The sequence below is a fragment of the Oncorhynchus masou genome, chromosome 16 (genome assembly GCF_036934945.1).
Source record: "Oncorhynchus masou masou isolate Uvic2021 chromosome 16, UVic_Omas_1.1, whole genome shotgun sequence".
Taxonomy (NCBI): domain Eukaryota; kingdom Metazoa; phylum Chordata; class Actinopteri; order Salmoniformes; family Salmonidae; genus Oncorhynchus; species Oncorhynchus masou.
This window is the reverse complement of record NC_088227.1, coordinates 47628997-47653356: the sequence shown is the minus strand read 5'-3', so window position 1 is coordinate 47653356 and position 24360 is coordinate 47628997. Positions and strand designations below refer to the sequence as shown.

The following is a 24360-nucleotide window of genomic DNA, read 5'->3' as shown; positions in this document are numbered from 1 at the left end:
TATGCAGGGCAGTAATACAATATCACTATGCAGGGCAGTAATACAATATCACTATGCAGGGCAGTAATACAATATCACTATGCAGGGCAGTAATACAATATCACTATGCAGGGCAGTAATACAATATCACTCTGTTGGGCAGTAATACAATATCACTCTGTTGGGCAGTAATACAATATCACTATGCAGGGCAGTAATACAATATCACTCTGTTGGGCAGTAATACAATATCACTCTGTTGGGCAGTAATACAATATCACTCTGTTGGGCAGTAATACAATATCACTATGCAGGGCAGTAATACAATATCACTCTGTTGGGCAGTAATACAATATCACTATGCAGGGCAGTAATACAATATCACTCTGTTGGGCAGTAATACAATATCACTCTGTTGGGCAGTAATACAATATCACTCTGTTGGGCAGTAATACAATATCACTCTGTTGGGCAGTAATACAATATCACTATGCAGGGCAGTAATACAATATCACTCTGTTGGGCAGTAATACAATATCACTCTGTTGGGCAGTAATACAATATCACTCTGTTGGGCAGTAATACAATATCACTATGCAGGGCAGTAATACAATATCACTATGCAGGGCAGTAATACAATATCACTCTGCAGGGCAGTAATACAATATCACTCTGCAGGGCAGTAATACAATATCACTATGCAGGGCAGTAATACAATATCACTCTGTAGGATAGTAATACAATATCACTCTGCAGGGCAGTAATACAATATCACTCTGTTGGGCAGTAATACAATATCACTATGCAGGGCAGTAATACAATATCACTCTGTAGGATAGTAATACAATATCACTATGCAGGGCAGTAATACAATATCACTCTGTTGGGCAGTAATACAATATCACTCTGTTGGGCAGTAATACAATATCACTCTGTAGGATAGTAATACAATATCACTCTGTTGGGCAGTAATACAATATCACTATGCAGGGCAGTAATACAATATCACTATGCAGGGCAGTAATACAATATCACTCTGTTGGGCAGTAATACAATATCACTATGCAGGGCAGTAATACAATATCACTATGCAGGGCAGTAATACAATATCACTCTGCAGGGCAGTAATACAATATCACTATGCAGGGCAGTAATACAATATCACTCTGCAGGGCAGTAATACAATATCACTATGCAGGGCAGTAATACAATATCACTCTGCAGGGCAGTAATACAATATCACTATGCAGGGCTGTAATACAATATCACTCTGCAGGGCAGTAATACAATATCACTATGCAGGGCAGTAATACAATATCACTCTGTTGGGCAGTAATACAATATCACTATGCAGGGCAGTAATACAATATCACTCTGCAGGGCAGTAATACAATATCACTATGCAGGGCAGTAATACAATATCACTATGCAGGGCAGTAATACAATATCACTCTGTTGGGCAGTAATACAATATCACTATGCAGGGCAGTAATACAATATCACTATGCAGGGCAGTAATACAATATCACTATGCAGGGCAGTAATACAATATCACTATGCAGGGCTGTAATACAATATCACTATGCAGGGCAGTAATACAATATCACTATGCAGTAATACAATATCACTATGCAGGGCAGTAATACAATATCACTCTGTTGGGCAGTAATACAATATCACTATGCAGGGCAGTAATACAATATCACTATGCAGGGCAGTAATACAATATCACTATGCAGGGCAGTAATACAATATCACTCTGTTGGGCAGTAATACAATATCACTCTGTTGGGCAGTAATACAATATCACTATGCAGGGCTGTAATACAATATCACTCTGTTGGGCAGTAATACAATATCACTCTGTTGGGCAGTAATACAATATCACTATGCAGGGCAGTAATACAATATCACTCTGCAGGGCAGTAATACAATATCACTATGCAGGGCAGTAATACAATATCACTATGCAGGGCTGTAATACAATATCACTCTGCAGGGCAGTAATACAATATCACTCTGTTGGGCAGTAATACAATATCACTCTGTTGGGCAGTAATACAATATCACTATGCAGGGCAGTAATACAATATCACTCTGTTGGGCAGTATACAATACAATATCACTATGCAGGGCAGTAATACAATATCACTCTGTTGGGCAGTAATACAATATCACTATGCAGGGCAGTAATACAATATCACTCTGTTGGGCAGTAATACAATATCACTATGCAGGGCAGTAATACAATATCACTATGCAGGGCAGTAATACAATATCACTCTGTTGGGCAGTAATACAATATCACTCTGTTGGGCAGTAATACAATATCACTCTGTTGGGCAGTAATACAATATCACTCTGTTGGGCAGTAATACAATATCACTATGCAGGGCAGTAATACAATATCACTCTGCAGGGCAGTAATACAATATCACTCTGTTGGGCAGTAATACAATATCACTCTGCAGGGCAGTAATACAATATCACTATGCAGGGCAGTAATACAATATCACTATGCAGGGCAGTAATACAATATCACTCTGTTGGGCAGTAATACAATATCACTCTGCAGGGCAGTAATACAATATCACTATGCAGGGCAGTAATACAATATCACTCTGTTGGGCAGTAATACAATATCACTATGCAGGGCTGTAATACAATATCACTCTGCAGGGCAGTAATACAATATCACTCTGTTGGGCAGTAATACAATATCACTCTGCAGGGCAGTAATACAATATCACTCTGCAGGGCAGTAATACAATATCACTCTGTTGGGCAGTAATACAATATCACTCTGTTGGGCAGTAATACAATATCACTATGCAGGGCTGTAATACAATATCACTCTGCAGGGCAGTAATACAATATCACTCTGTTGGGCAGTAATACAATATCACTCTGCAGGGCAGTAATACAATATCACTATGCAGGGCAGTAATACAATATCACTATGCAGGGCAGTAATACAATATCACTCTGTTGGGCAGTAATACAATATCACTCTGTTGGGCAGTAATACAATATCACTATGCAGGGCAGTAATACAATATCACTCTGCAGGGCAGTAATACAATATCACTCTGTTGGGCAGTAATACAATATCACTCTGCAGGGCAGTAATACAATATCACTATGCAGGGCAGTAATACAATATCACTATGCAGGGCAGTAATACAATATCACTCTGTTGGGCAGTAATACAATATCACTCTGCAGGGCAGTAATACAATATCACTATGCAGGGCAGTAATACAATATCACTCTGTTGGGCAGTAATACAATATCACTCTGCAGGGCAGTAATACAATATCACTATGCAGGGCTGTAATACAATATCACTCTGCAGGGCAGTAATACAATATCACTCTGTTGGGCAGTAATACAATATCACTCTGCAGGGCAGTAATACAATATCACTCTGCAGGGCAGTAATACAATATCACTATGCAGGGCAGTAATACAATATCACTCTGTTGGGCAGTAATACAATATCACTATGCAGGGCAGTAATACAATATCACTCTGCAGGGCAGTAATACAATATCACTATGCAGGGCAGTAATACAATATCACTCTGCAGGGCAGTAATACAATATCACTCTGCAGGGCAGTAATACAATATCACTATGCAGGGCAGTAATACAATATCACTATGCAGGGCAGTAATACAATATCACTCTGCAGGGCAGTAATACAATATCACTATGCAGGGCAGTAATACAATATCACTCTGCAGGGCAGTAATACAATATCACTATGCAGGGCAGTAATACAATATCACTCTGCAGGGCAGTAATACAATATCACTCTGCAGGGCAGTAATACAATATCACTCTGCAGGGCAGTAATACAATATCACTATGCAGGGCAGTAATACAATATCACTCTGCAGGGCAGTAATACAATATCACTATGCAGGGCAGTAATACAATATCACTATGCAGGGCAGTAATACAATATCACTCTGCAGGGCAGTAATACAATATCACTCTGCAGGGCAGTAATACAATATCACTATGCAGGGCAGTAATACAATATCACTATGCAGGGCAGTAATACAATATCACTCTGCAGGGCTGTAATACAATATCACTCTGTTGGGCAGTAATACAATATCACTCTGTTGGGCAGTAATACAATATCACTATGCAGGGCAGTAATACAATATCACTCTGTTGGGCAGTAATACAATATCACTATGCAGGGCAGTAATACAATATCACTCTGCAGGGCAGTAATACAATATCACTCTGCAGGGCAGTAATACAATATCACTATGCAGGGCAGTAATACAATATCACTCTGCAGGGCAGTAATACAATATCAATATCACTCTGCAGGGCAGTAATACAATATCACTCTGCAGGGCAGTAATACAATATCACTCTGCAGGGCAGTAATACAATATCACTCTGCAGGGCAGTAATACAATATCACTCTGCAGGGCAGTAATACAATATCACTCTGCAGGGCAGTAATACAATATCACTATGCAGGGCAGTAATACAATATCACTATGCAGGGCAGTAATACAATATCACTATGCAGGGCAGTAATACAATATCACTATGCAGGGCAGTAATACAATATCACTCTGTTGGGCAGTAATACAATATCACTATGCAGGGCAGTAATACAATATCACTCTGTTGGGCAGTAATACAATATCACTCTGCAGGGCAGTAATACAATATCACTATGCAGGGCAGTAATACAATATCACTCTGTTGGGCAGTAATACAATATCACTATGCAGGGCAGTAATACAATATCACTATGCAGGGCAGTAATACAATATCACTATGCAGGGCAGTAATACAATATCACTATGCAGGGCAGTAATACAATATCACTATGCAGGGCAGTAATACAATATCACTATGCAGGGCAGTAATACAATATCACTATGCAGGGCAGTAATACAATATCACTCTGTTGGGCAGTAATACAATATCACTCTGTTGGGCAGTAATACAATATCACTCTGTTGGGCAGTAATACAATATCACTCTGCAGGGCAGTAATACAATATCACTATGCAGGGCTGTAATACAATATCACTATGCAGGGCAGTAATACAATATCACTATGCAGGGCAGTAATACAATATCAATGCATCACTCTGTTGGGCAGTAATACAATATCACTATGCAGGGCAGTAATACAATATCACTATGCAGGGCAGTAATACAATATCACTCTGTTGGGCAGTAATACAATATCACTCTGTTGGGCAGTAATACAATATCACTATGCAGGGCAGTAATACAATATCACTATGCAGGGCAGTAATACAATATCACTATGCAGGGCAGTAATACAATATCACTCTGTTGGGCAGTAATACAATATCACTATGCAGGGCAGTAATACAATATCACTATGCAGGGCTGTAATACAATATCACTATGCAGGGCAGCAATACAATATCACTCTGTTGGGCAGTAATACAATATCACTCTGTTGGGCAGTAATACAATATCACTCTGCAGGGCTGTAATACAATATCACTCTGTTGGGCAGTAATACAATATCACTCTGTTGGGCAGTAATACAATATCACTATGCAGGGCAGTAATACAATATCACTCTGTTGGGCAGTAATACAATATCACTCTGCAGGGCAGTAATACAATATCACTATGCAGGGCAGTAATACAATATCACTATGCAGTAATACAATATCACTCTGGGGCAGTAATACAATATCACTCTGTTGGGCAGTAATACAATATCACTATGCAGGGCAGTAATACAATATCACTCTGCAGGGCAGTAATACAATATCACTATGCAGGGCAGTAATACAATATCACTATGCAGGGCAGTAATACAATATCACTATGCAGGGCAGTAATACAATATCACTATGCAGGGCTGTAATACAATATCACTCTGTTGGGCAGTAATACAATATCACTCTGTTGGGCAGTAATACAATATCACTCTGCAGGGCAGTAATACAATATCACTATGCAGGGCAGTAATACAATATCACTCTGTTGGGCAGTAATACAATATCACTATGCAGGGCAGTAATACAATATCACTATGCAGGGCAGTAATACAATATCACTATGCAGGGCAGTAATACAATATCACTATGCAGGGCAGTAATACAATATCACTATGCAGGGCAGTAATACAATATCACTCTGTTGGGCAGTAATACAATATCACTATGCAGGGCAGTAATACAATATCACTCTGTTGGGCAGTAATACAATATCACTCTGCAGGGCAGTAATACAATATCACTATGCAGGGCAGTAATACAATATCACTATGCAGGGCAGTAATACAATATCACTCTGTTGGGCAGTAATACAATATCACTATGCAGGGCAGTAATACAATATCACTCTGCAGGGCAGTAATACAATATCACTATGCAGGGCTGTAATACAATATCACTATGCAGGGCAGTAATACAATATCACTATGCAGGGCAGTAATACAATATCACTCTGTTGGGCAGTAATACAATATCACTCTGTTGGGCAGTAATACAATATCACTCTGCAGGGCAGTAATACAATATCACTATGCAGGGCAGTAATACAATATCACTATGCAGGGCAGTAATACAATATCACTATGCAGGGCAGTAATACAATATCACTCTGTTGGGCAGTAATACAATATCACTCTGTTGGGCAATATCACTCTGTTGGGCAGTAATACAATATCACTATGCAGGGCAGTAATACAATATCACTCTGCAGGGCAGTAATACAATATCACTCTGTTGGGCAGTAATACAATATCACTCTGTTGGGCAGTAATACAATATCACTATGCAGGGCAGTAATACAATATCACTCTGTTGGGCAGTAATACAATATCACTCTGTTGGGCAGTAATACAATATCACTCTGCAGGGCAGTAATACAATATCACTCTGCAGGGCAGTAATACAATATCACTATGCAGGGCTGTAATACAATATCACTATGCAGGGCAGTAATACAATATCACTATGCAGGGCAGTAATACAATATCACTCTGTTGGGCAGTAATACAATATCACTCTGTTGGGCAGTAATACAATATCACTATGCAGGGCAGTAATACAATATCACTATGCAGGGCAGTAATACAATATCACTATGCAGGGCAGTAATACAATATCACTATGCAGGGCAGTAATACAATATCACTATGCAGGGCAGTAATACAATATCACTCTGTTGGGCAGTAATACAATATCACTCTGCAGGGCAGTAATACAATATCACTATCACTAATACAATATCACTATGCAGGGCAGTAATACAATATCACTATGCAGGGCAGTAATACAATATCACTATGCAGGGCAGTAATACAATATCACTATGCAGGGCAGTAATACAATATCACTATGCAGGGCAGTAATACAATATCACTATGCAGGGCAGTAATACAATATCACTATGCAGGGCAGTAATACAATATCACTATGCAGGGCTGTAATACAATATCACTATGCAGGGCAGTAATACAATATCACTATGCAGGGCAGTAATACAATATCACTCTGCAGGGCAGTAATACAATATCACTATGCAGGGCAGTAATACAATATCACTCTGCAGGGCAGTAATACAATATCACTCTGTTGGGCAGTAATACAATATCACTATGCAGGGCTGTAATACAATATCACTCTGCAGGGCAGTAATACAATATCACTATGCAGGGCTGTAATACAATATCACTATGCAGGGCAGTAATACAATATCACTATGCAGGGCAGTAATACAATATCACTATGCAGGGCAGTAATACAATATCACTATGCAGGGCAGTAATACAATATCACTATGCAGGGCAGTAATACAATATCACTATGCAGGGCAGTAATACAATATCACTCTGTTGGGCTGTAATACAATATCACTATGCAGGGCTGTAATACAATATCACTCTGTTGGGCAGTAATACAATATCACTATGCAGGGCAGTAATACAATATCACTCTGTTGGGCAGTAATACAATATCACTATGCAGGGCAGTAATACAATATCACTCTGTTGGGCAGTAATACAATATCACTCTGTTGGGCAGTAATACAATATCACTCTGTTGGGCAGTAATACAATATCACTCTGTTGGGCAGTAATACAATATCACTATGCAGGGCAGTAATACAATATCACTCTGTTGGGCAGTAATACAATATCACTCTGTTGGGCAGTAATACAATATCACTATGCAGGGCAGTAATACAATATCACTCTGTTGGGCAGTAATACAATATCACTCTGTTGGGCAGTAATACAATATCACTATGCAGGGCAGTAATACAATATCACTCTGTTGGGCAGTAATACAATATCACTCTGTTGGGCAGTAATACAATATCACTCTGTTGGGCAGTAATACAATATCACTCTGTTGGGCAGTAATACAATATCACTATGCAGGGCAGTAATACAATATCACTCTGCAGGGCAGTAATACAATATCACTATGCAGGGCAGTAATACAATATCACTATGCAGGGCAGTAATACAATATCACTCTGCAGGGCAGTAATACAATATCACTATGCAGGGCAGTAATACAATATCACTCTGTAGGATAGTAATACAATATCACTATGCAGGGCAGTAATACAATATCACTATGCAGGGCAGTAATACAATATCACTATGCAGGGCAGTAATACAATATCACTATGCAGGGCAGTAATACAATATCACTATGCAGGGCAGTAATACAATATCACTATGCAGGGCAGTAATACAATATCACTATGCAGGGCAGTAATACAATATCACTATGCAGGGCAGTAATACAATATCACTATGCAGGGCAGTAATACAATATCACTATGCAGGGCAGTAATACAATATCACTATGCAGGGCAGTAATACAATATCACTCTGTTGGGCTGTAATACAATATCACTCTGCAGGGCAGTAATACAATATCACTCTGCAGGGCAGTAATACAATATCACTATGCAGGGCAGTAATACAATATCACTATGCAGGGCAGTAATACAATATCACTCTGTTGGGCAGTAATACAATATCACTATGCAGGGCAGTAATACAATATCACTATGCAGGGCAGTAATACAATATCACTCTGCAGGGCAGTAATACAATATCACTATGCAGGGCAGTAATACAATATCACTCTGTTGGGCAGTAATACAATATCACTATGCAGGGCTGTAATACAATATCACTATGCAGGGCAGTAATACAATATCACTATGCAGGGCAGTAATACAATATCACTATGCAGGGCAGTAATACAATATCACTATGCAGGGCAGTAATACAATATCACTCTGCAGGGCAGTAATACAATATCACTCTGCAGGGCAGTAATACAATATCACTATGCAGGGCTGTAATACAATATCACTATGCAGGGCAGTAATACAATATCACTATGCAGGGCAGTAATACAATATCACTCTGTTGGGCAGTAATACAATATCACTATGCAGGGCAGTAATACAATATCACTATGCAGGGCAGTAATACAATATCACTCTGTTGGGCAGTAATACAATATCACTATGCAGGGCAGTAATACAATATCACTATGCAGGGCAGTAATACAATATCACTCTGTTGGGCAGTAATACAATATCACTATGCAGGGCAGTAATACAATATCACTATGCAGGGCAGTAATACAATATCACTATGCAGGGCAGTAATACAATATCACTATGCAGGGCAGTAATACAATATCACTCTGCAGGGCTGTAATACAATATCACTCTGTTGGGCAGTAATACAATATCACTCTGTTGGGCAGTAATACAATATCACTATGCAGGGCAGTAATACAATATCACTATGCAGGGCAGTAATACAATATCACTCTGTTGGGCAGTAATACAATATCACTATGCAGGGCTGTAATACAATATCACTATGCAGGGCAGTAATACAATATCACTCTGTTGGGCAGTAATACAATATCACTATGCAGGGCAGTAATACAATATCACTATGCAGGGCAGTAATACAATATCACTATGCAGGGCAGTAATACAATATCACTATGCAGGGCTGTAATACAATATCACTATGCAGGGCAGTAATACAATATCACTATGCAGGGCAGTAATACAATATCACTCTGTTGGGCAGTAATACAATATCACTCTGTTGGGCAGTAATACAATATCACTCTGCAGGGCAGTAATACAATATCACTCTGTTGGGCAGTAATACAATATCACTATGCAGGGCAGTAATACAATATCACTCTGTTGGGCAGTAATACAATATCACTCTGCAGGGCAGTAATACAATATCACTATGCAGGGCAGTAATACAATATCACTATGCAGGGCAGTAATACAATATCACTCTGCAGGGCAGTAATACAATATCACTATGCAGGGCAGTAATACAATATCACTCTGTTGGGCAGTAATACAATATCACTATGCAGGGCAGTAATACAATATCACTCTGTTGGGCAGTAATACAATATCACTATGCAGGGCTGTAATACAATATCACTATGCAGGGCAGTAATACAATATCACTCTGCAGGGCAGTAATACAATATCACTATGCAGGGCAGTAATACAATATCACTATGCAGGGCAGTAATACAATATCACTCTGCAGGGCAGTAATACAATATCACTCTGCAGGGCTGTAATACAATATCACTCTGTTGGGCAGTAATACAATATCACTCTGTTGGGCAGTAATACAATATCACTCTGCAGGGCAGTAATACAATATCACTATGCAGGGCAGTAATACAATATCACTCTGTTGGGCAGTAATACAATATCACTATGCAGGGCAGTAATACAATATCACTATGCAGGGCAGTAATACAATATCACTATGCAGGGCAGTAATACAATATCACTCTGTTGGGCAGTAATACAATATCACTATGCAGGGCAGTAATACAATATCACTATGCAGGGCAGTAATACAATATCACTATGCAGGGCTGTAATACAATATCACTATGCAGGGCAGTAATACAATATCACTATGCAGGGCAGTAATACAATATCACTATGCAGGGCAGTAATACAATATCACTATGCAGGGCAGTAATACAATATCACTATGCAGGGCAGTAATACAATATCACTCTGTTGGGCAGTAATACAATATCACTATGCAGGGCAGTAATACAATATCACTATGCAGGGCAGTAATACAATATCACTATGCAGGGCAGTAATACAATATCACTATGCAGGGCAGTAATACAATATCACTATGCAGGGCAGTAATACAATATCACTCTGCAGGGCAGTAATACAATATCACTCTGTTGGGCAGTAATACAATATCACTATGCAGGGCAGTAATACAATATCACTATGCAGGGCAGTAATACAATATCACTATGCAGGGCAGTAATACAATATCACTCTGTTGGGCAGTAATACAATATCACTATGCAGGGCAGTAATACAATATCACTCTGTTGGGCAGTAATACAATATCACTATGCAGGGCAGTAATACAATATCACTATGCAGGGCAGTAATACAATATCACTATGCAGGGCAGTAATACAATATCACTCTGTTGGGCAGTAATACAATATCACTATGCAGGGCAGTAATACAATATCACTATGCAGGGCAGTAATACAATATCACTATGCAGGGCAGTAATACAATATCACTCTGTTGGGCAGTAATACAATATCACTCTGTTGGGCAGTAATACAATATCACTATGCAGGGCAGTAATACAATATCACTATGCAGGGCAGTAATACAATATCACTCTGTTGGGCAGTAATACAATATCACTATGCAGGGCAGTAATACAATATCACTATGCAGGGCAGTAATACAATATCACTCTGCAGGGCAGTAATACAATATCACTATGCAGGGCAGTAATACAATATCACTATGCAGGGCAGTAATACAATATCACTCTGCAGGGCAGTAATACAATATCACTCTGTTGGGCAGTAATACAATATCACTATGCAGGGCAGTAATACAATATCACTCTGCAGGGCAGTAATACAATATCACTCTGTTGGTTAGTAATACAATATCACTATGCAGGGCAGTAATACAATATCACTCTGTTGGGCAGTAATACAATATCACTATGCAGGGCAGTAATACAATATCACTCTGCAGGGCAGTAATACAATATCACTCTGTTGGTTAGTAATACAATATCACTATGCAGGGCAGTAATACAATATCACTCTGCAGGGCAGTAATACAATATCACTATGCAGGGCAGTAATACAATATCACTATGCAGGGCAGTAATACAATATCACTCTGTTGGTTAGTAATACAATATCACTATGCAGGGCAGTAATACAATATCACTCTGCAGGGCAGTAATACAATATCACTATGCAGGGCAGTAATACAATATCACTATGCAGGGCAGTAATACAATATCACTATGCAGGGCAGTAATACAATATCACTATGCAGGGCAGTAATACAATATCACTATGCAGGGCAGTAATACAATATCACTCTGCAGGGCAGTAATACAATATCACTATGCAGGGCAGTAATACAATATCACTCTGCAGGGCAGTAATACAATATCACTATGCAGGGCAGTAATACAATATCACTCTTCAGGGCAGTAATACAATATCACTCTTCAGGGCAGTAATACAATATCACTATGCAGGGCAGTAATACAATATCACTATGCAGGGCAGTAATACAATATCACTCTGTTGGTTAGTAATACAATATCACTCTGTTGGGCAGTAATACAATATCACTCTGCAGGGCAGTAATACAATATCACTCTGCAGGGCAGTAATAAAATATCACTCTGTTGGGCAGTAATACAATATCACTATGCAGGGCAGTAATACAATATCACTCTGTAAGATAGTAATACAATATCACTCTGTTGGGCAGTAATACAATATCACTATGCAGGGCAGTAATACAATATCACTATGCAGGGCAGTAATACAATATCACTCTGTTGGGCAGTAATACAATATCACTCTGTTGGGCAGTAATACAATATCACTATGCAGGGCAGTAATACAATATCACTATGCAGGGCAGTAATACAATATCACTATGCAGGGCAGTAATACAATATCACTATGCAGGGCAGTAATACAATATCACTCTGTTGGGCAGTAATACAATATCACTATGCAGGGCAGTAATACAATATCACTCTGTTGGGCAGTAATACAATATCACTCTTCAGGGCAGTAATACAATATCACTCTGTAAGATAGTAATACAATATCACTATGCAGGGCAGTAATACAATATCACTCTGTTGGGCAGTAATACAATATCACTCTGCAGGGCAGTAATACAATATCACTATGCAGGGCAGTAATACAATATCACTCTGTTGGGCAGTAATACAATATCACTCTGTTGGGCAGTAATACAATATCACTCTGTAAGATAGTAATACAATATCACTATGCAGGGCAGTAATACAATATCACTCTGTAGGATAGTAATACAATATCACTATGCAGGGCAGTAATACAATATCACTCTGCAGGGCAGTAATACAATATCACTATGCAGGGCATTAATACAATATCACTATGCAGGGCAGTAATACAGTATCACTATGCAGGGCAGTAATACAATATCACTCTGTTGGGCAGTAATACAATATCACTATGCAGGGCAGTAATACAATATCACTATGCAGGGCAGTAATACAATATCACTATGCAGGGCAGTAATACAATATCACTCTGTTGGGCAGTAATACAATATCACTATGCAGGGCAGTAATACAATATCACTCTGTTGGGCAGTAATACAATATCACTCTTCAGGGCAGTAATACAATATCACTCTGTAAGATAGTAATACAATATCACTATGCAGGGCAGTAATACAATATCACTCTGTTGGGCAGTAATACAATATCACTCTGCAGGGCAGTAATACAATATCACTATGCAGGGCAGTAATACAATATCACTCTGTTGGGCAGTAATACAATATCACTCTGTTGGGCAGTAATACAATATCACTCTGTAAGATAGTAATACAATATCACTATGCAAGGCAGTAATACAATATCACTCTGTAGGATAGTAATACAATATCACTATGCAGGGCAGTAATACAATATCACTCTGCAGGGCAGTAATACAATATCACTATGCAGGGCAGTAATACAATATCACTATGCAGGGCAGTAATACAGTATCACTATGCAGGGCAGTAATACAATATCACTCTGTTGGGCAGTAATACAATATCACTATGCAGGGCAGTAATACAATATCACTCTGCAGGGCAGTAATACAATATCACTCTGCAGGGCAGTAATACAATATCACTCTGCAGGGCAGTAATACAATATCACTATGAAGGGCAGTAATACAATATCACTATGAAGGGCAGTAATACAGTATCACTCAAATCATCCAGAACATTCAAAACAGTAAAGAAATGCCAGTAAAGATGCATCCAGAATGAAGTTGCCTTTATGATGGGAGGGGGGGGGTACTGTAATACCGTATAGTACTGTAATACCATATAGTACTGTAATACCATATAGTACTGTAATACCGTATAGTACTGTAATACCATATTGTACTGGAATACTGTATAGTATTCTAATACTGTATAGTAATGTAAGACCGTAAAATACTGTAATACCGTATAGTACTGTAATACTGTATAGTACTGTAAGACCTTATAATACTGTAATACTGTATAGTACTGTAATATCGTATAGTACTGTAATACTGTATAGTACTGTAAGACCTTATAATACTGTAATACTGTAATACAGTGCATACTGAAAGTATTCAAACCTCTTGACTTTTTCCACATTTGTGACCGACGGCCTTGATTCAGTCTTATGTAGCAACATTTGAGTGTGTTTTTGACATTGGATAAAGTAGAGACTCAGAGCTACAACATGTTATATCATACACTGCATTTGAGGAACAATGGGAAAGTTACTCTGCTTTGAAAGTTGATCAATTTGTAACCCCATTTTTTAGTAAATGGCCCCTGAATATTTTGGTACCTTCTGAGAGCTCTTCTTTGTCTACACCTATTCAGCCTCGTCCACACCCTCTTAAGCCTTAGCCCCACCCTTCTCTTTAAGGATTCTCTTGTGAGGTCATCTCTTTAACTTCTTCAATATAGGGGGCACTCTTTTAATTTTTGGATAAAAAAACATTCCCGTTTTAAACAAGAGATTTTGTCACGAAAAGATGCTTGACTATGCATATAATTGACAGCTTTGGAAAGAAAACACCCTGAGGTTTCCAAAACTGCAAAGATATTGTCTGTGAGTGTCCCAGAACTAATGCTACAGGCGAAACCAAGATGAAATTTCATACAGGAAATGCCCCAGATTTTGAATGCGCTGTGTTCCAATGTCTCCTTATATTGCTGTGAATGCGCCAGGAATGAGCCTACACTTTCTGTCGTTTCCCCAAGGTGTCTGCAGCATTGTGACGCATTTGTAGGCATATCATTGGAAGATTGACCATAAGAGACTACATTTACCAGGTGTCCGCTTGGGGTCCTCCGTCGAAATTATTGCGCAATCTCCAGCTGCGTCCACTTTTCCATTAGGTTCAGAGGAGAAAGGCAACTGCCACGAATGATTTATCATCGTATAGATATGTGAAAAACACCTTGAGGATCGATTCTAAACAACGTTTGCCATGTTTCTGTCGATATTATGGAGTTAATTTGGAAAAAAGTTTGGCGTTGTAATGACTGAATTTTCATTTATTTTTCTTAGCCAAACGTGATGAACAATACGGAGCGATTTCTCCTACACAAATAATCTTTTTGGAAAAACTGAACATTTGCTATCTAACTGAGCCGAGTGGGTGGGTTATCTTGGGGGGTAGCAGGGTGAGTTATCTTGGGGGGTAGCAGGGTGAGTTATCTTGGGGGGTAACAGGGTGAGGTATCTTGGGGGGTAGCAGGGTGAGTTATCTTGTGGGGTAGCAGGGTGAGGTATGGTGGGGAGTGTAGCAGGGTGAGGTATGGTGTGGGGGTAGCAGGGTGAGTTATCTTGGGGGTTAGCAGGGTGAGGTATGGTGGGGAGTGTAGCAGGGTGAGGTATGGTGGGGGGTAGCAGGGTGAGGTATGGTGGGGGGTAGCAGGGTGAGGTATGGTGGGGGAGTAGCAGGGTGAGGTATGGTGTGGGGTAGCAGGGTGAGGTATGGTGTGGGGTAGAAGGGTGAGGTATGGTGGGGGGTAGCAGGGTGAGGTATGGTGGGGGTAGCAGGGTGAGTTATCTTGGGGTGTAGCAGGGTGAGTTATCTTGGGGGTAGCAGGGTGAGGTATGGGGGGTAACAGGGTGAGGTATGGTGGGGTAGCAGGGTGAGGTATCTTGGGGGGTAGCAGGTTGAGGTATGGTGGGGGCTAGCAGGGTGAGGTATGGTGGGGGGTAGCAGGGTGAGTTATCTTGGGGTGTAGCAGGGTGAGTTATCTTGGGGGGTAGCAGGGTGAGGTATGGGGGGTAACAGGGTGAGGTATGGTGGGGTCGCAGGTTGAGGTATCTTGGGGGTAGCAGGTTGAGGTATGGTGGGGGCTAGCAGGGTGAGGTATGGGGGATAACAGGGTGAGGTATGGTGGGGGTAGCAGGGTGAGGTATGGTGGGGGGTAGCAGGGTGAGGTACGGTGGGGGTAGCAGGGTGAGGTACGGTGGGGGGTAGCAGGGTGAGGTATGGTGGGGGGTAGCAGGGTGAGTTATGGTGGGGGGTAGCAGGGTGAGGTATGGTGGGGGGTAGCAGGGTGAGGTATGGTGGGGAGGTAGCAGGGTGAGGTATCTTGGGGGTAGCAGGGTGAGTTATCTTGGGGTGTAGCAGGGTGAGTTATCTTGGGGGTAGCAGGGTGAGGTATGGGGGGTAACAGGGTGAGGTATGGTGGGGGTAGCAGGGTGAGTTATCTTGGGGGGTAGCAGGGTGAGGTATGGTGGGGGGTAGAGGGGTGAGTTACTTGGGGTATAGTGGGGGGTAGCAGGGTGAGGTATAGTGGGGGTTAGCAGGGTGAGGTATGGTGGGGGTAGCAGGGTGAGGTATGGTGGGGGTAGCAGGGTGAGGTATGGTGGGGGTAGCAGGGTGAGGTGTGGTGGGGGTAACAGTGTGAGGTATGGTGGGAGGTCGCAGGATGAGGTATGGTGGGGGTAACAGGGTGAGGTATGGTGGGGGGTCGCAGGATGAGGTATCTTGGGGGGTAGCAGGGTGAGGTATCTTGGGGGTAGTTGGGTGAGTTATCTTGGGGGTAGCAGGGTGAGTTATCTTGGGCGGAAGCAGGGTGAGTTATCTTGGGGGGTAGCAAGGTGAGTTATCTTGGGGGTTAGCAGGGTGAGTTATCTTGGGGGTAGCAGAGTGAGGTATGGTGGGAGGTAGCAGGGTGAGGTATAGTGGGGGGGTAGCAGGGTGAGTTATATTGGGGGGTAGCAGGGTGAGGTATGGTGGGTTAGCAGGGTGAGTTATCTTGGGGGAAGCAGGGTGAGGTATCATTGGGAGTAGCAGGGTGAGTTATCTTGGGGGGTAGCAGGTTGAGGTATCATTGGGAGTAGCAGGGTGAGTTATATTGGGGGGTAGCAGGGTGAGGTATAGTGGGGGGTAGCAGGGTGAGTTATCTTGGGGGGTAGCAGGGTGAGGTATCATTGGGAGTAGCAGGGTGAGTTATCTTGGGGGGTAGCAGGGTGAGGTATCATTGGGAGTAGCAGGGTGAGTTATATTGGGGGTAGCAGGGTGAGGTATAGTGGGGGGTAGCAGGGTGAGTTATCTTGGGGGTAGCAGGGTGAGGTATCTTGGGGGTAGCAGGGTGAGTTATCTTGGGGGGTTGCAGGGTGAGGTACAGTGGGGGGTAGCAGGGTGAGGTATGGTGGGATAGCAGGGTGAGTTATCTTGGGGGGTAGCAGGGTGAGGTATAGAGGGGGGGTAGCAGGGTGAGGTATGGTGGGATAGCAGGGTGAGTTATCTTGGGGGGTAGCAGGGTGAGGTATAGAGGGGGGGTAGCAGGGTGAGGTATGGTGGGATAGCAGGGTGAGTTATCTTGGGGGGTATTAGGGTGAGTTGTCTTGGTGGGTGGCAGGGTGAGGTATGGTGGGGTAGCAGGGTGCGGTATGATGGGGTAGCAGGGTGAGGTATGGTGGGGTACGAGGGTGAGGTATCTTGGAGGGTAGCAGGGTGAGTTATCTTGGGGGGTAGCATTGTGAGTTATCTTGGGGGGTAGCAGGGTGAGTTATCTTGGGGGTAGCAGGGTGAGTTGTCTTGGGGGTGGCAGGGTGAGGTATGGTGGGGTAGCAGGGTGCGGTATGATGGGGTAGCAGGGTGAGGTATGGTGGGGTACGAGGGTGAGGTATCTTGGGGGGTAGCAGGGTGAGTTATCTTGGGGGGTAGCATTGTGAGTTATCTTGGGGGGTAGCAGGGTGAGGTATCTTGGGGGGGTAGCAGGGTGAGGTATCTTGGGGGGGGTAGCAGGGTGAGTTATCTTGGGGGGTAGCAGGGTGAGGTATGGTGGGGTAGCAGGGTGAGTTATCTTGGGGGGTAGCATAACTCACCCTGTTTCTGTGCACAGAGTGATGTTTCTACAGAAATCGGTGTAGAAGAACTTTACTGGCTCTGACCTCAACTCAACAAGAAAGGCCTCATCGCCCGACATCACTAAAACTCTTATGGCTGAATAATAAACAGCAATGTTCTAACAACTAGTGGAGAGCCTTCCCAGAAGAGTGGAGGTTGTTATCATAGCAAAGGGTGGTCCTTCTCCATTTTAATGAGCATAATTCTGGAATGAGATGTTGGACAAGCAGGTGTCCACATACTTTTGGCCATATGGTGAATATGACTCTATGAATGTGTTTGTGGATAATCTAACTGTGTGTGTGTGTGTGTGTGTGTGTGTGTGTGTGTGTTTGTGCGTGTTTGTGTGTGTGTGTGTGTGTGTGTGTGTGTGTGTGTGTGTGTGTGTGTGTGTGTGTGTGTGTGTGTGTGTGTGTGTGTGTGTGTGTGTTTGCAGGATGGGCCTGGAGGCTCTGGTAGAGTCATATGGGTTCTGGCGTCCTTCTCTCAGAAGCCTGATGTTTGAAGACATCCCTGGAATGAAACAAGGTGACAAAGTTTCTGTTAGAAGTAGAAGTTTGTTATGTTATTGTTACAACAGCTTTCTGAGTTAATGTTAATGTCTATAATGATACTGGTGTATCTAACCCCTGTCTGTCTATAATGATACTGGTGTCTCTAACCCCTGTCTGTCTATAATGATACTGGTGTCTCTAACCCCTGTCTGTCTATAATGATACTTGTGTCTCTAACCCCCTGTCTGTCTATAATGATACTGGTGTCTCTAACCCCTGTCTGTCTATAATGATACTGGTGTCTCTAACCCCTGTCTGTCTATAATGATACTTGTGTCTCTAACCCCCTGTCTGTCTATAATGATACTGGTGTCTCTAACCCCCTGTCTGTCTGTAATGATACTGGTGTCTCTAACCCCTGTCTGTCTATAATGATACTGGTGTCTCTAACCCCTGTCTGTCTATAATGATACTGGTGTCTCTAACCCCTGTCTGTCTATAATGATACTGGTGTCTCTAACCCCTGTCTGTCTATAATGATACTGGTGTCTCTAACCCCTGTCTGTCTATAATGATACTGGTGTCTCTAACCCCTGTCTGTCTATAATGATACTGGTGTCTCTAACCCCTGTCTGTCTATAATGATACTGGTGTCTCTAACCCCTGTCTGTCTATAATGATACTGGTGTCTCTAACCCCTGTCTGTCTATAATGATACTGGTGTCTCTAACCCCTGTCTGTCTATAATGATACTGATACTGGTGTCTCTAACCCCTGTCTGTCTATAATGATACTGGTGTCTCTAACCCCTGTCTGTCTATAATGATACTGGTGTCTCTAACCCCTGTCTGTCTATAATGGTACTGGTGTCTCTAACCCCTGTCTGTCTATAATGATACTGGTGTCTCTAACCCCTGTCTGTCTATAATGGTACTGGTGTCTCTAACCCCAGTCTGTCTATAATGATACTGGTGTCTCTAACCCCTGTCTGTCTATAATGATACTGGTGTCTCTAACCCCTGTCTGTCTATAATGATACTGATACTGGTGTCTCTAACCCCCTGTCTGTCTATAATGATACTGGTGTCTCTAACCCCTGTCTGTCTATAATGGTACTGGTGTCTCTAACCCCTGTCTGTCTATAATGATACTGGTGTCTCTAACCCTTGTCTGTCTATAATGATACTGGTGTCTCTAACCCCGGTCTGTCTATAATGATACTGATACTGGTGTCTCTAACCCCCTGTCTGTCTATAATGATACTGGTGTCTCTAACCCCTGTCTGTCTATAATGATACTGGTGTCTCTAACCCCTGTCTGTCTATAATGATACTGGTGTCTCAAACCCCCTGTCTGTCTATAATGATACTGGTGTCTCTAACCCCCTGTCTGTCTATAATGATACTGGTGTCTCTAACCCCCTGTCTGTCTATAATGATACTGGTGACTCTAACCCCCTGTCTGTCTATAATGATACTGGTGTCTCTAACCCCTGTCTGTCTATAATGATACTGGTGTCTCTAACCCCTGTCTGTCTATAATGATACTGGTGTCTCTAACCCCCTGTCTGTCTATAATGATACTGGTGTCTCTAACCCCTGTCTGTCTATAATGATACTGGTGTCTCTAACCACCTGTCTGTCTATAATGCTACTGGTGTCTCTAACCCCATGTCTGTCTATAATGATACTGGTGTCTCTAACTCTTGTATGTCTATAATGATACTGGTGTCTCTAACCCCTGTCTGTCTATAATGATACTGGTGTCTCTAACCCCTGTCTGTCTATAATGATACTGGTGTCTCTAACCACCTGTCTGTCTATAATGCTACTGGTGTCTCTAACCCCCTGTCTGTCTATAATGATACTGGTGTCTCTAACCCCTGTCTGTCTATAATGATACTGGTGTCTCTAACCCCCTGTCTGTCTATAATGATACTGGTGTCTCTAACCCCCTGTCTGTCTATAATGATACTGGTGTCTCTAACTCTTGTATGTCTATAATGATACTGGTGTCTCTAACCCCTGTCTGTCTATAATGATACTGGTGTCTCTAACCCCTGTCTGTCTATAATGATACTGATACTGGTGTCTCTAACCCCCTGTCAGTCTATAATGATACTGGTGTCTCTAACCCCCTGTCTGTCTATAATGATACTGGTGTCTCTAACCCCTGTCTGTCTATAATGATACTGGTGTCTCTAACCCCTGTCTGTCTATAATGATACTGGTGTCTCTAACCCCTGTCGGTCTATAATGATACTGGTGTCTCTAACCCCCTGTCTGTCTATAATGATTCTGGTGTCTCTAACCCCTTGTCTGTCTATAATGATACTGGTGTCTCTAACCCCCTGTCTGTCTATAATGATACTGGTGTCTCTAACTCTTGTATGTCTATAATGATACTGGTGTCTCTAACCCCTGTCTGTCTATAATGATACTGGTGTCTCTAACCCCTGTCTGTCTATAATGATACTGATACTGGTGTCTCTAGCCCCCTGTCAGTCTATAATGATACTGGTGTCTCTAACCCCCTGTCTGTCTATAATGATACTGGTGTCTCTAACCCCTGTCTGTCTATAATGATACTGGTGTCTCTAACCCCTGTCTGTCTATAATGATACTGGTGTCTCTAACACCTGTCGGTCTATAATGATACTGATACTGGTGTCTCTAACCCCCTGTCTGTCTATAATGATTCTGGTGTCTCTAACCCCTTGTCTGTCTATAATGATACTGGTGTCTGTAACCCTTGTCTGTCTATAATTATACTGGTTGTCTCTAACCCCATGTCTGTCTATAATGATACTGGCGTCTCTAACCCCTGTCTGTCTGTAATGATACTGGTGTCTCTAACCCCTGTCTGTCTATAATGATACTTGTGTCTCTAACCCCCTGTCTGTCTGTAATGATACTGGTGTCTCTAACCCCTGTCTGTCTATAATGATACTGGTGTCTCTAACCCCTGTCTGTCTATAATGATACTGGTGTCTCTAACCCCTGTCTGTCTATAATGATACTGGTGTCTCTAACCCCTGTCTGTCTATAATGATACTGGTGTCTCTAACCCCTGTCTGTCTATAATGATACTGGTGTCTCTAACCCCTGTCTGTCTATAATGATACTGGTGTCTCTAACCCCTGTCTGTCTATAATGATACTGATACTGGTGTCTCTAACCCCTGTCTGTCTATAATGGTACTGGTGTCTCTAAACCCTGTCTGTCTATAATGATACTGGTGTCTCTAACCCCTGTCTCTCTATAATGATACTGGTGTCTCTAACCCCTGTCTGTCTATAATGATACTGATACTGGTGTCTCTAACCCCCTGTCTGTCTATAATGATACTGGTATCTCTAACCCCTGTCTGTCTATAATGATACTGGTGTCTCAAACCCCCTGTCTGTCTATAATGATACTGGTGTCTCTAACCCCCTGTCTGTCTATAATGATACTGGTGTCTCTAACCCCTGTCTGTCTATAATGATACTGGTGTCTCAAACCCCCTGTCTGTCTATAATGATACTGGTGTCTCTAACCCCCTGTCTGTCTATAATGATCCTGGTGTCTCTAACCCCTGTCTGTCTATAATGATACTGGTGTCTCTAACCACCTGTCTGTCTATAATGATACTGATGTCTCTAACCCCCTGTCTGTCTATAATGATACTGGTGTCTCTAACCCCTGTCTGTCTATAATGATACTGGTGTCTCTAACTCTTGTATGTCTATAATGATACTGGTGTCTCTAACCCCTGTCTGTTTATAATGATACTGGTGTCTCTAACCCCCTGTCTGTCTATAATGATACTGGTGTCTCTAACCCCTGTCTGTCTATAATGATACTGGTGTCTCTAACCCCTGTCTGTCTATAATGATACTGGTGTCTCTAACCCCCTGTCTGTCTATAATGATACTGGTGTCTCTAACCCCCTGTCTGTCTATAATGATACTGGTGTCTCTAACTCTTGTATGTCTATAATGATACTGGTGTCTCTAACCCCTGTCTGTCTATAATGATACTGGTGTCTCTAACCCCTGTCTGTCTATAATGATACTGGTGTCTCTAACCCCTGTCTGTCTATAATGATACTGATACTGGTGTCTCTAACCCCCTGTCTGTCTATAATGATACTGGTGTCTCTAACCCCTGTCTGTCTATAATGATACTGGTGTCTCTAACTCTTGTATGTCTATAATTATACTGGTGTCTCTAACCCCTGTCTGTCTATAATGATACTGGTGTCTCTAACCCCTGTCTGTCTATAATGATACTGGTGTCTCTAACCCCTGTCTGTCTATAATGATACTGATAATGGTGTCTCTAACCCCCTGTCTGTCTATAATGATACTGGTGTCTCTAACCCCCTGTCTGTCTATAATGATACTGGTGTCTCTAACCCCTGTCTGTCTATAATGATACTGGTGTTTCTAACCCCTGTCTGTCTATAATGATACTGGTGTCTCTAACCCCTGTCTGTCTATAATGATACTGGTGTCTCTAACCCCTGTCTGTCTATAATGATACTGATAATGGTGTCTCTAACCCCTTGTCTGTCTATAATGATACTGATACTGGTGTCTCTAACCCCTGTCTGTCTATAATGATACTGGTGTCTCTAACCCCCTGTCTTTCTATAATGATACTGGTGTCTCTAACCCCTTGTCTGTCTATAATGATACTGGTGTTTCTAACCCCTGTCTGTCTATAATGGTACTGGTGTCTCTAACCCCTGTCTGTCTATAATGATACTGGTGTCTCTAACCCCTGTCTGTCTATAATGATACTGGTGTCTCTAACCCCTGTCTGTCTATAATGATACTGATACTGGTGTCTCTAACCCCTTGTCTGTCTATAATGATACTGGTGTCTCTAACCCCTGTCTGTCTATAATGATACTGGTGTCTCTAACCCCTGTCTGTCTATAATGATACTGGTGTCTCAAACCCCTGTCTGTCTATAATGATACTGGTGTCTCTAACCCCTGTCTGTCTATAATGATACTGGTGTCTCTAACCCCTGTCTGTCTATAATGATACTGGTGTCTCTAACCCCTGTCTGTCTATAATGATACTGGTGTCTCTAACCCCTGTCTGTCTATAATGATACTGGTGTCTCTAACCCCTGTCTGTCTATAATGATACTGGTGTCTCTAACCCCTGTCTGTCTATAATGATACTGGTGTCTCTAACCCCTGTCTGTCTATAATGATACTGATACTGGTGTCTCTAACCCCTGTCTGTCTATAATGATACTGGTGTCTCTAACCCCTGTCTGTCTATAATGATACTGGTGTCTCTAACCCCTGTCTGTCTATAATGGTACTGGTGTCTCTAACCCCTGTCTGTCTATAATGATACTGGTGTCT

At 41.8% G+C, this 24360-nt stretch overlaps 1 protein-coding gene across 1 annotated transcript in view; it reads left to right on the top strand.

Moving 5' to 3' along the window:
- The window catches only part of LOC135557331 (T-box transcription factor TBX18-like), a 45203-nt gene extending 26116 nt beyond the window's left edge, over nt 1-19087 (top strand). The window contains exons 7-8 of the mRNA XM_064990513.1: nt 18936-19027; nt 19080-19087. Of these exons, the coding sequence (XP_064846585.1) occupies nt 18936-19027; nt 19080-19087 (100 nt within the window). The remainder of the gene's footprint in view (nt 1-18935; nt 19028-19079) is intronic.
- Nucleotides 19088-24360: the final 5273 nt, after the last annotated feature.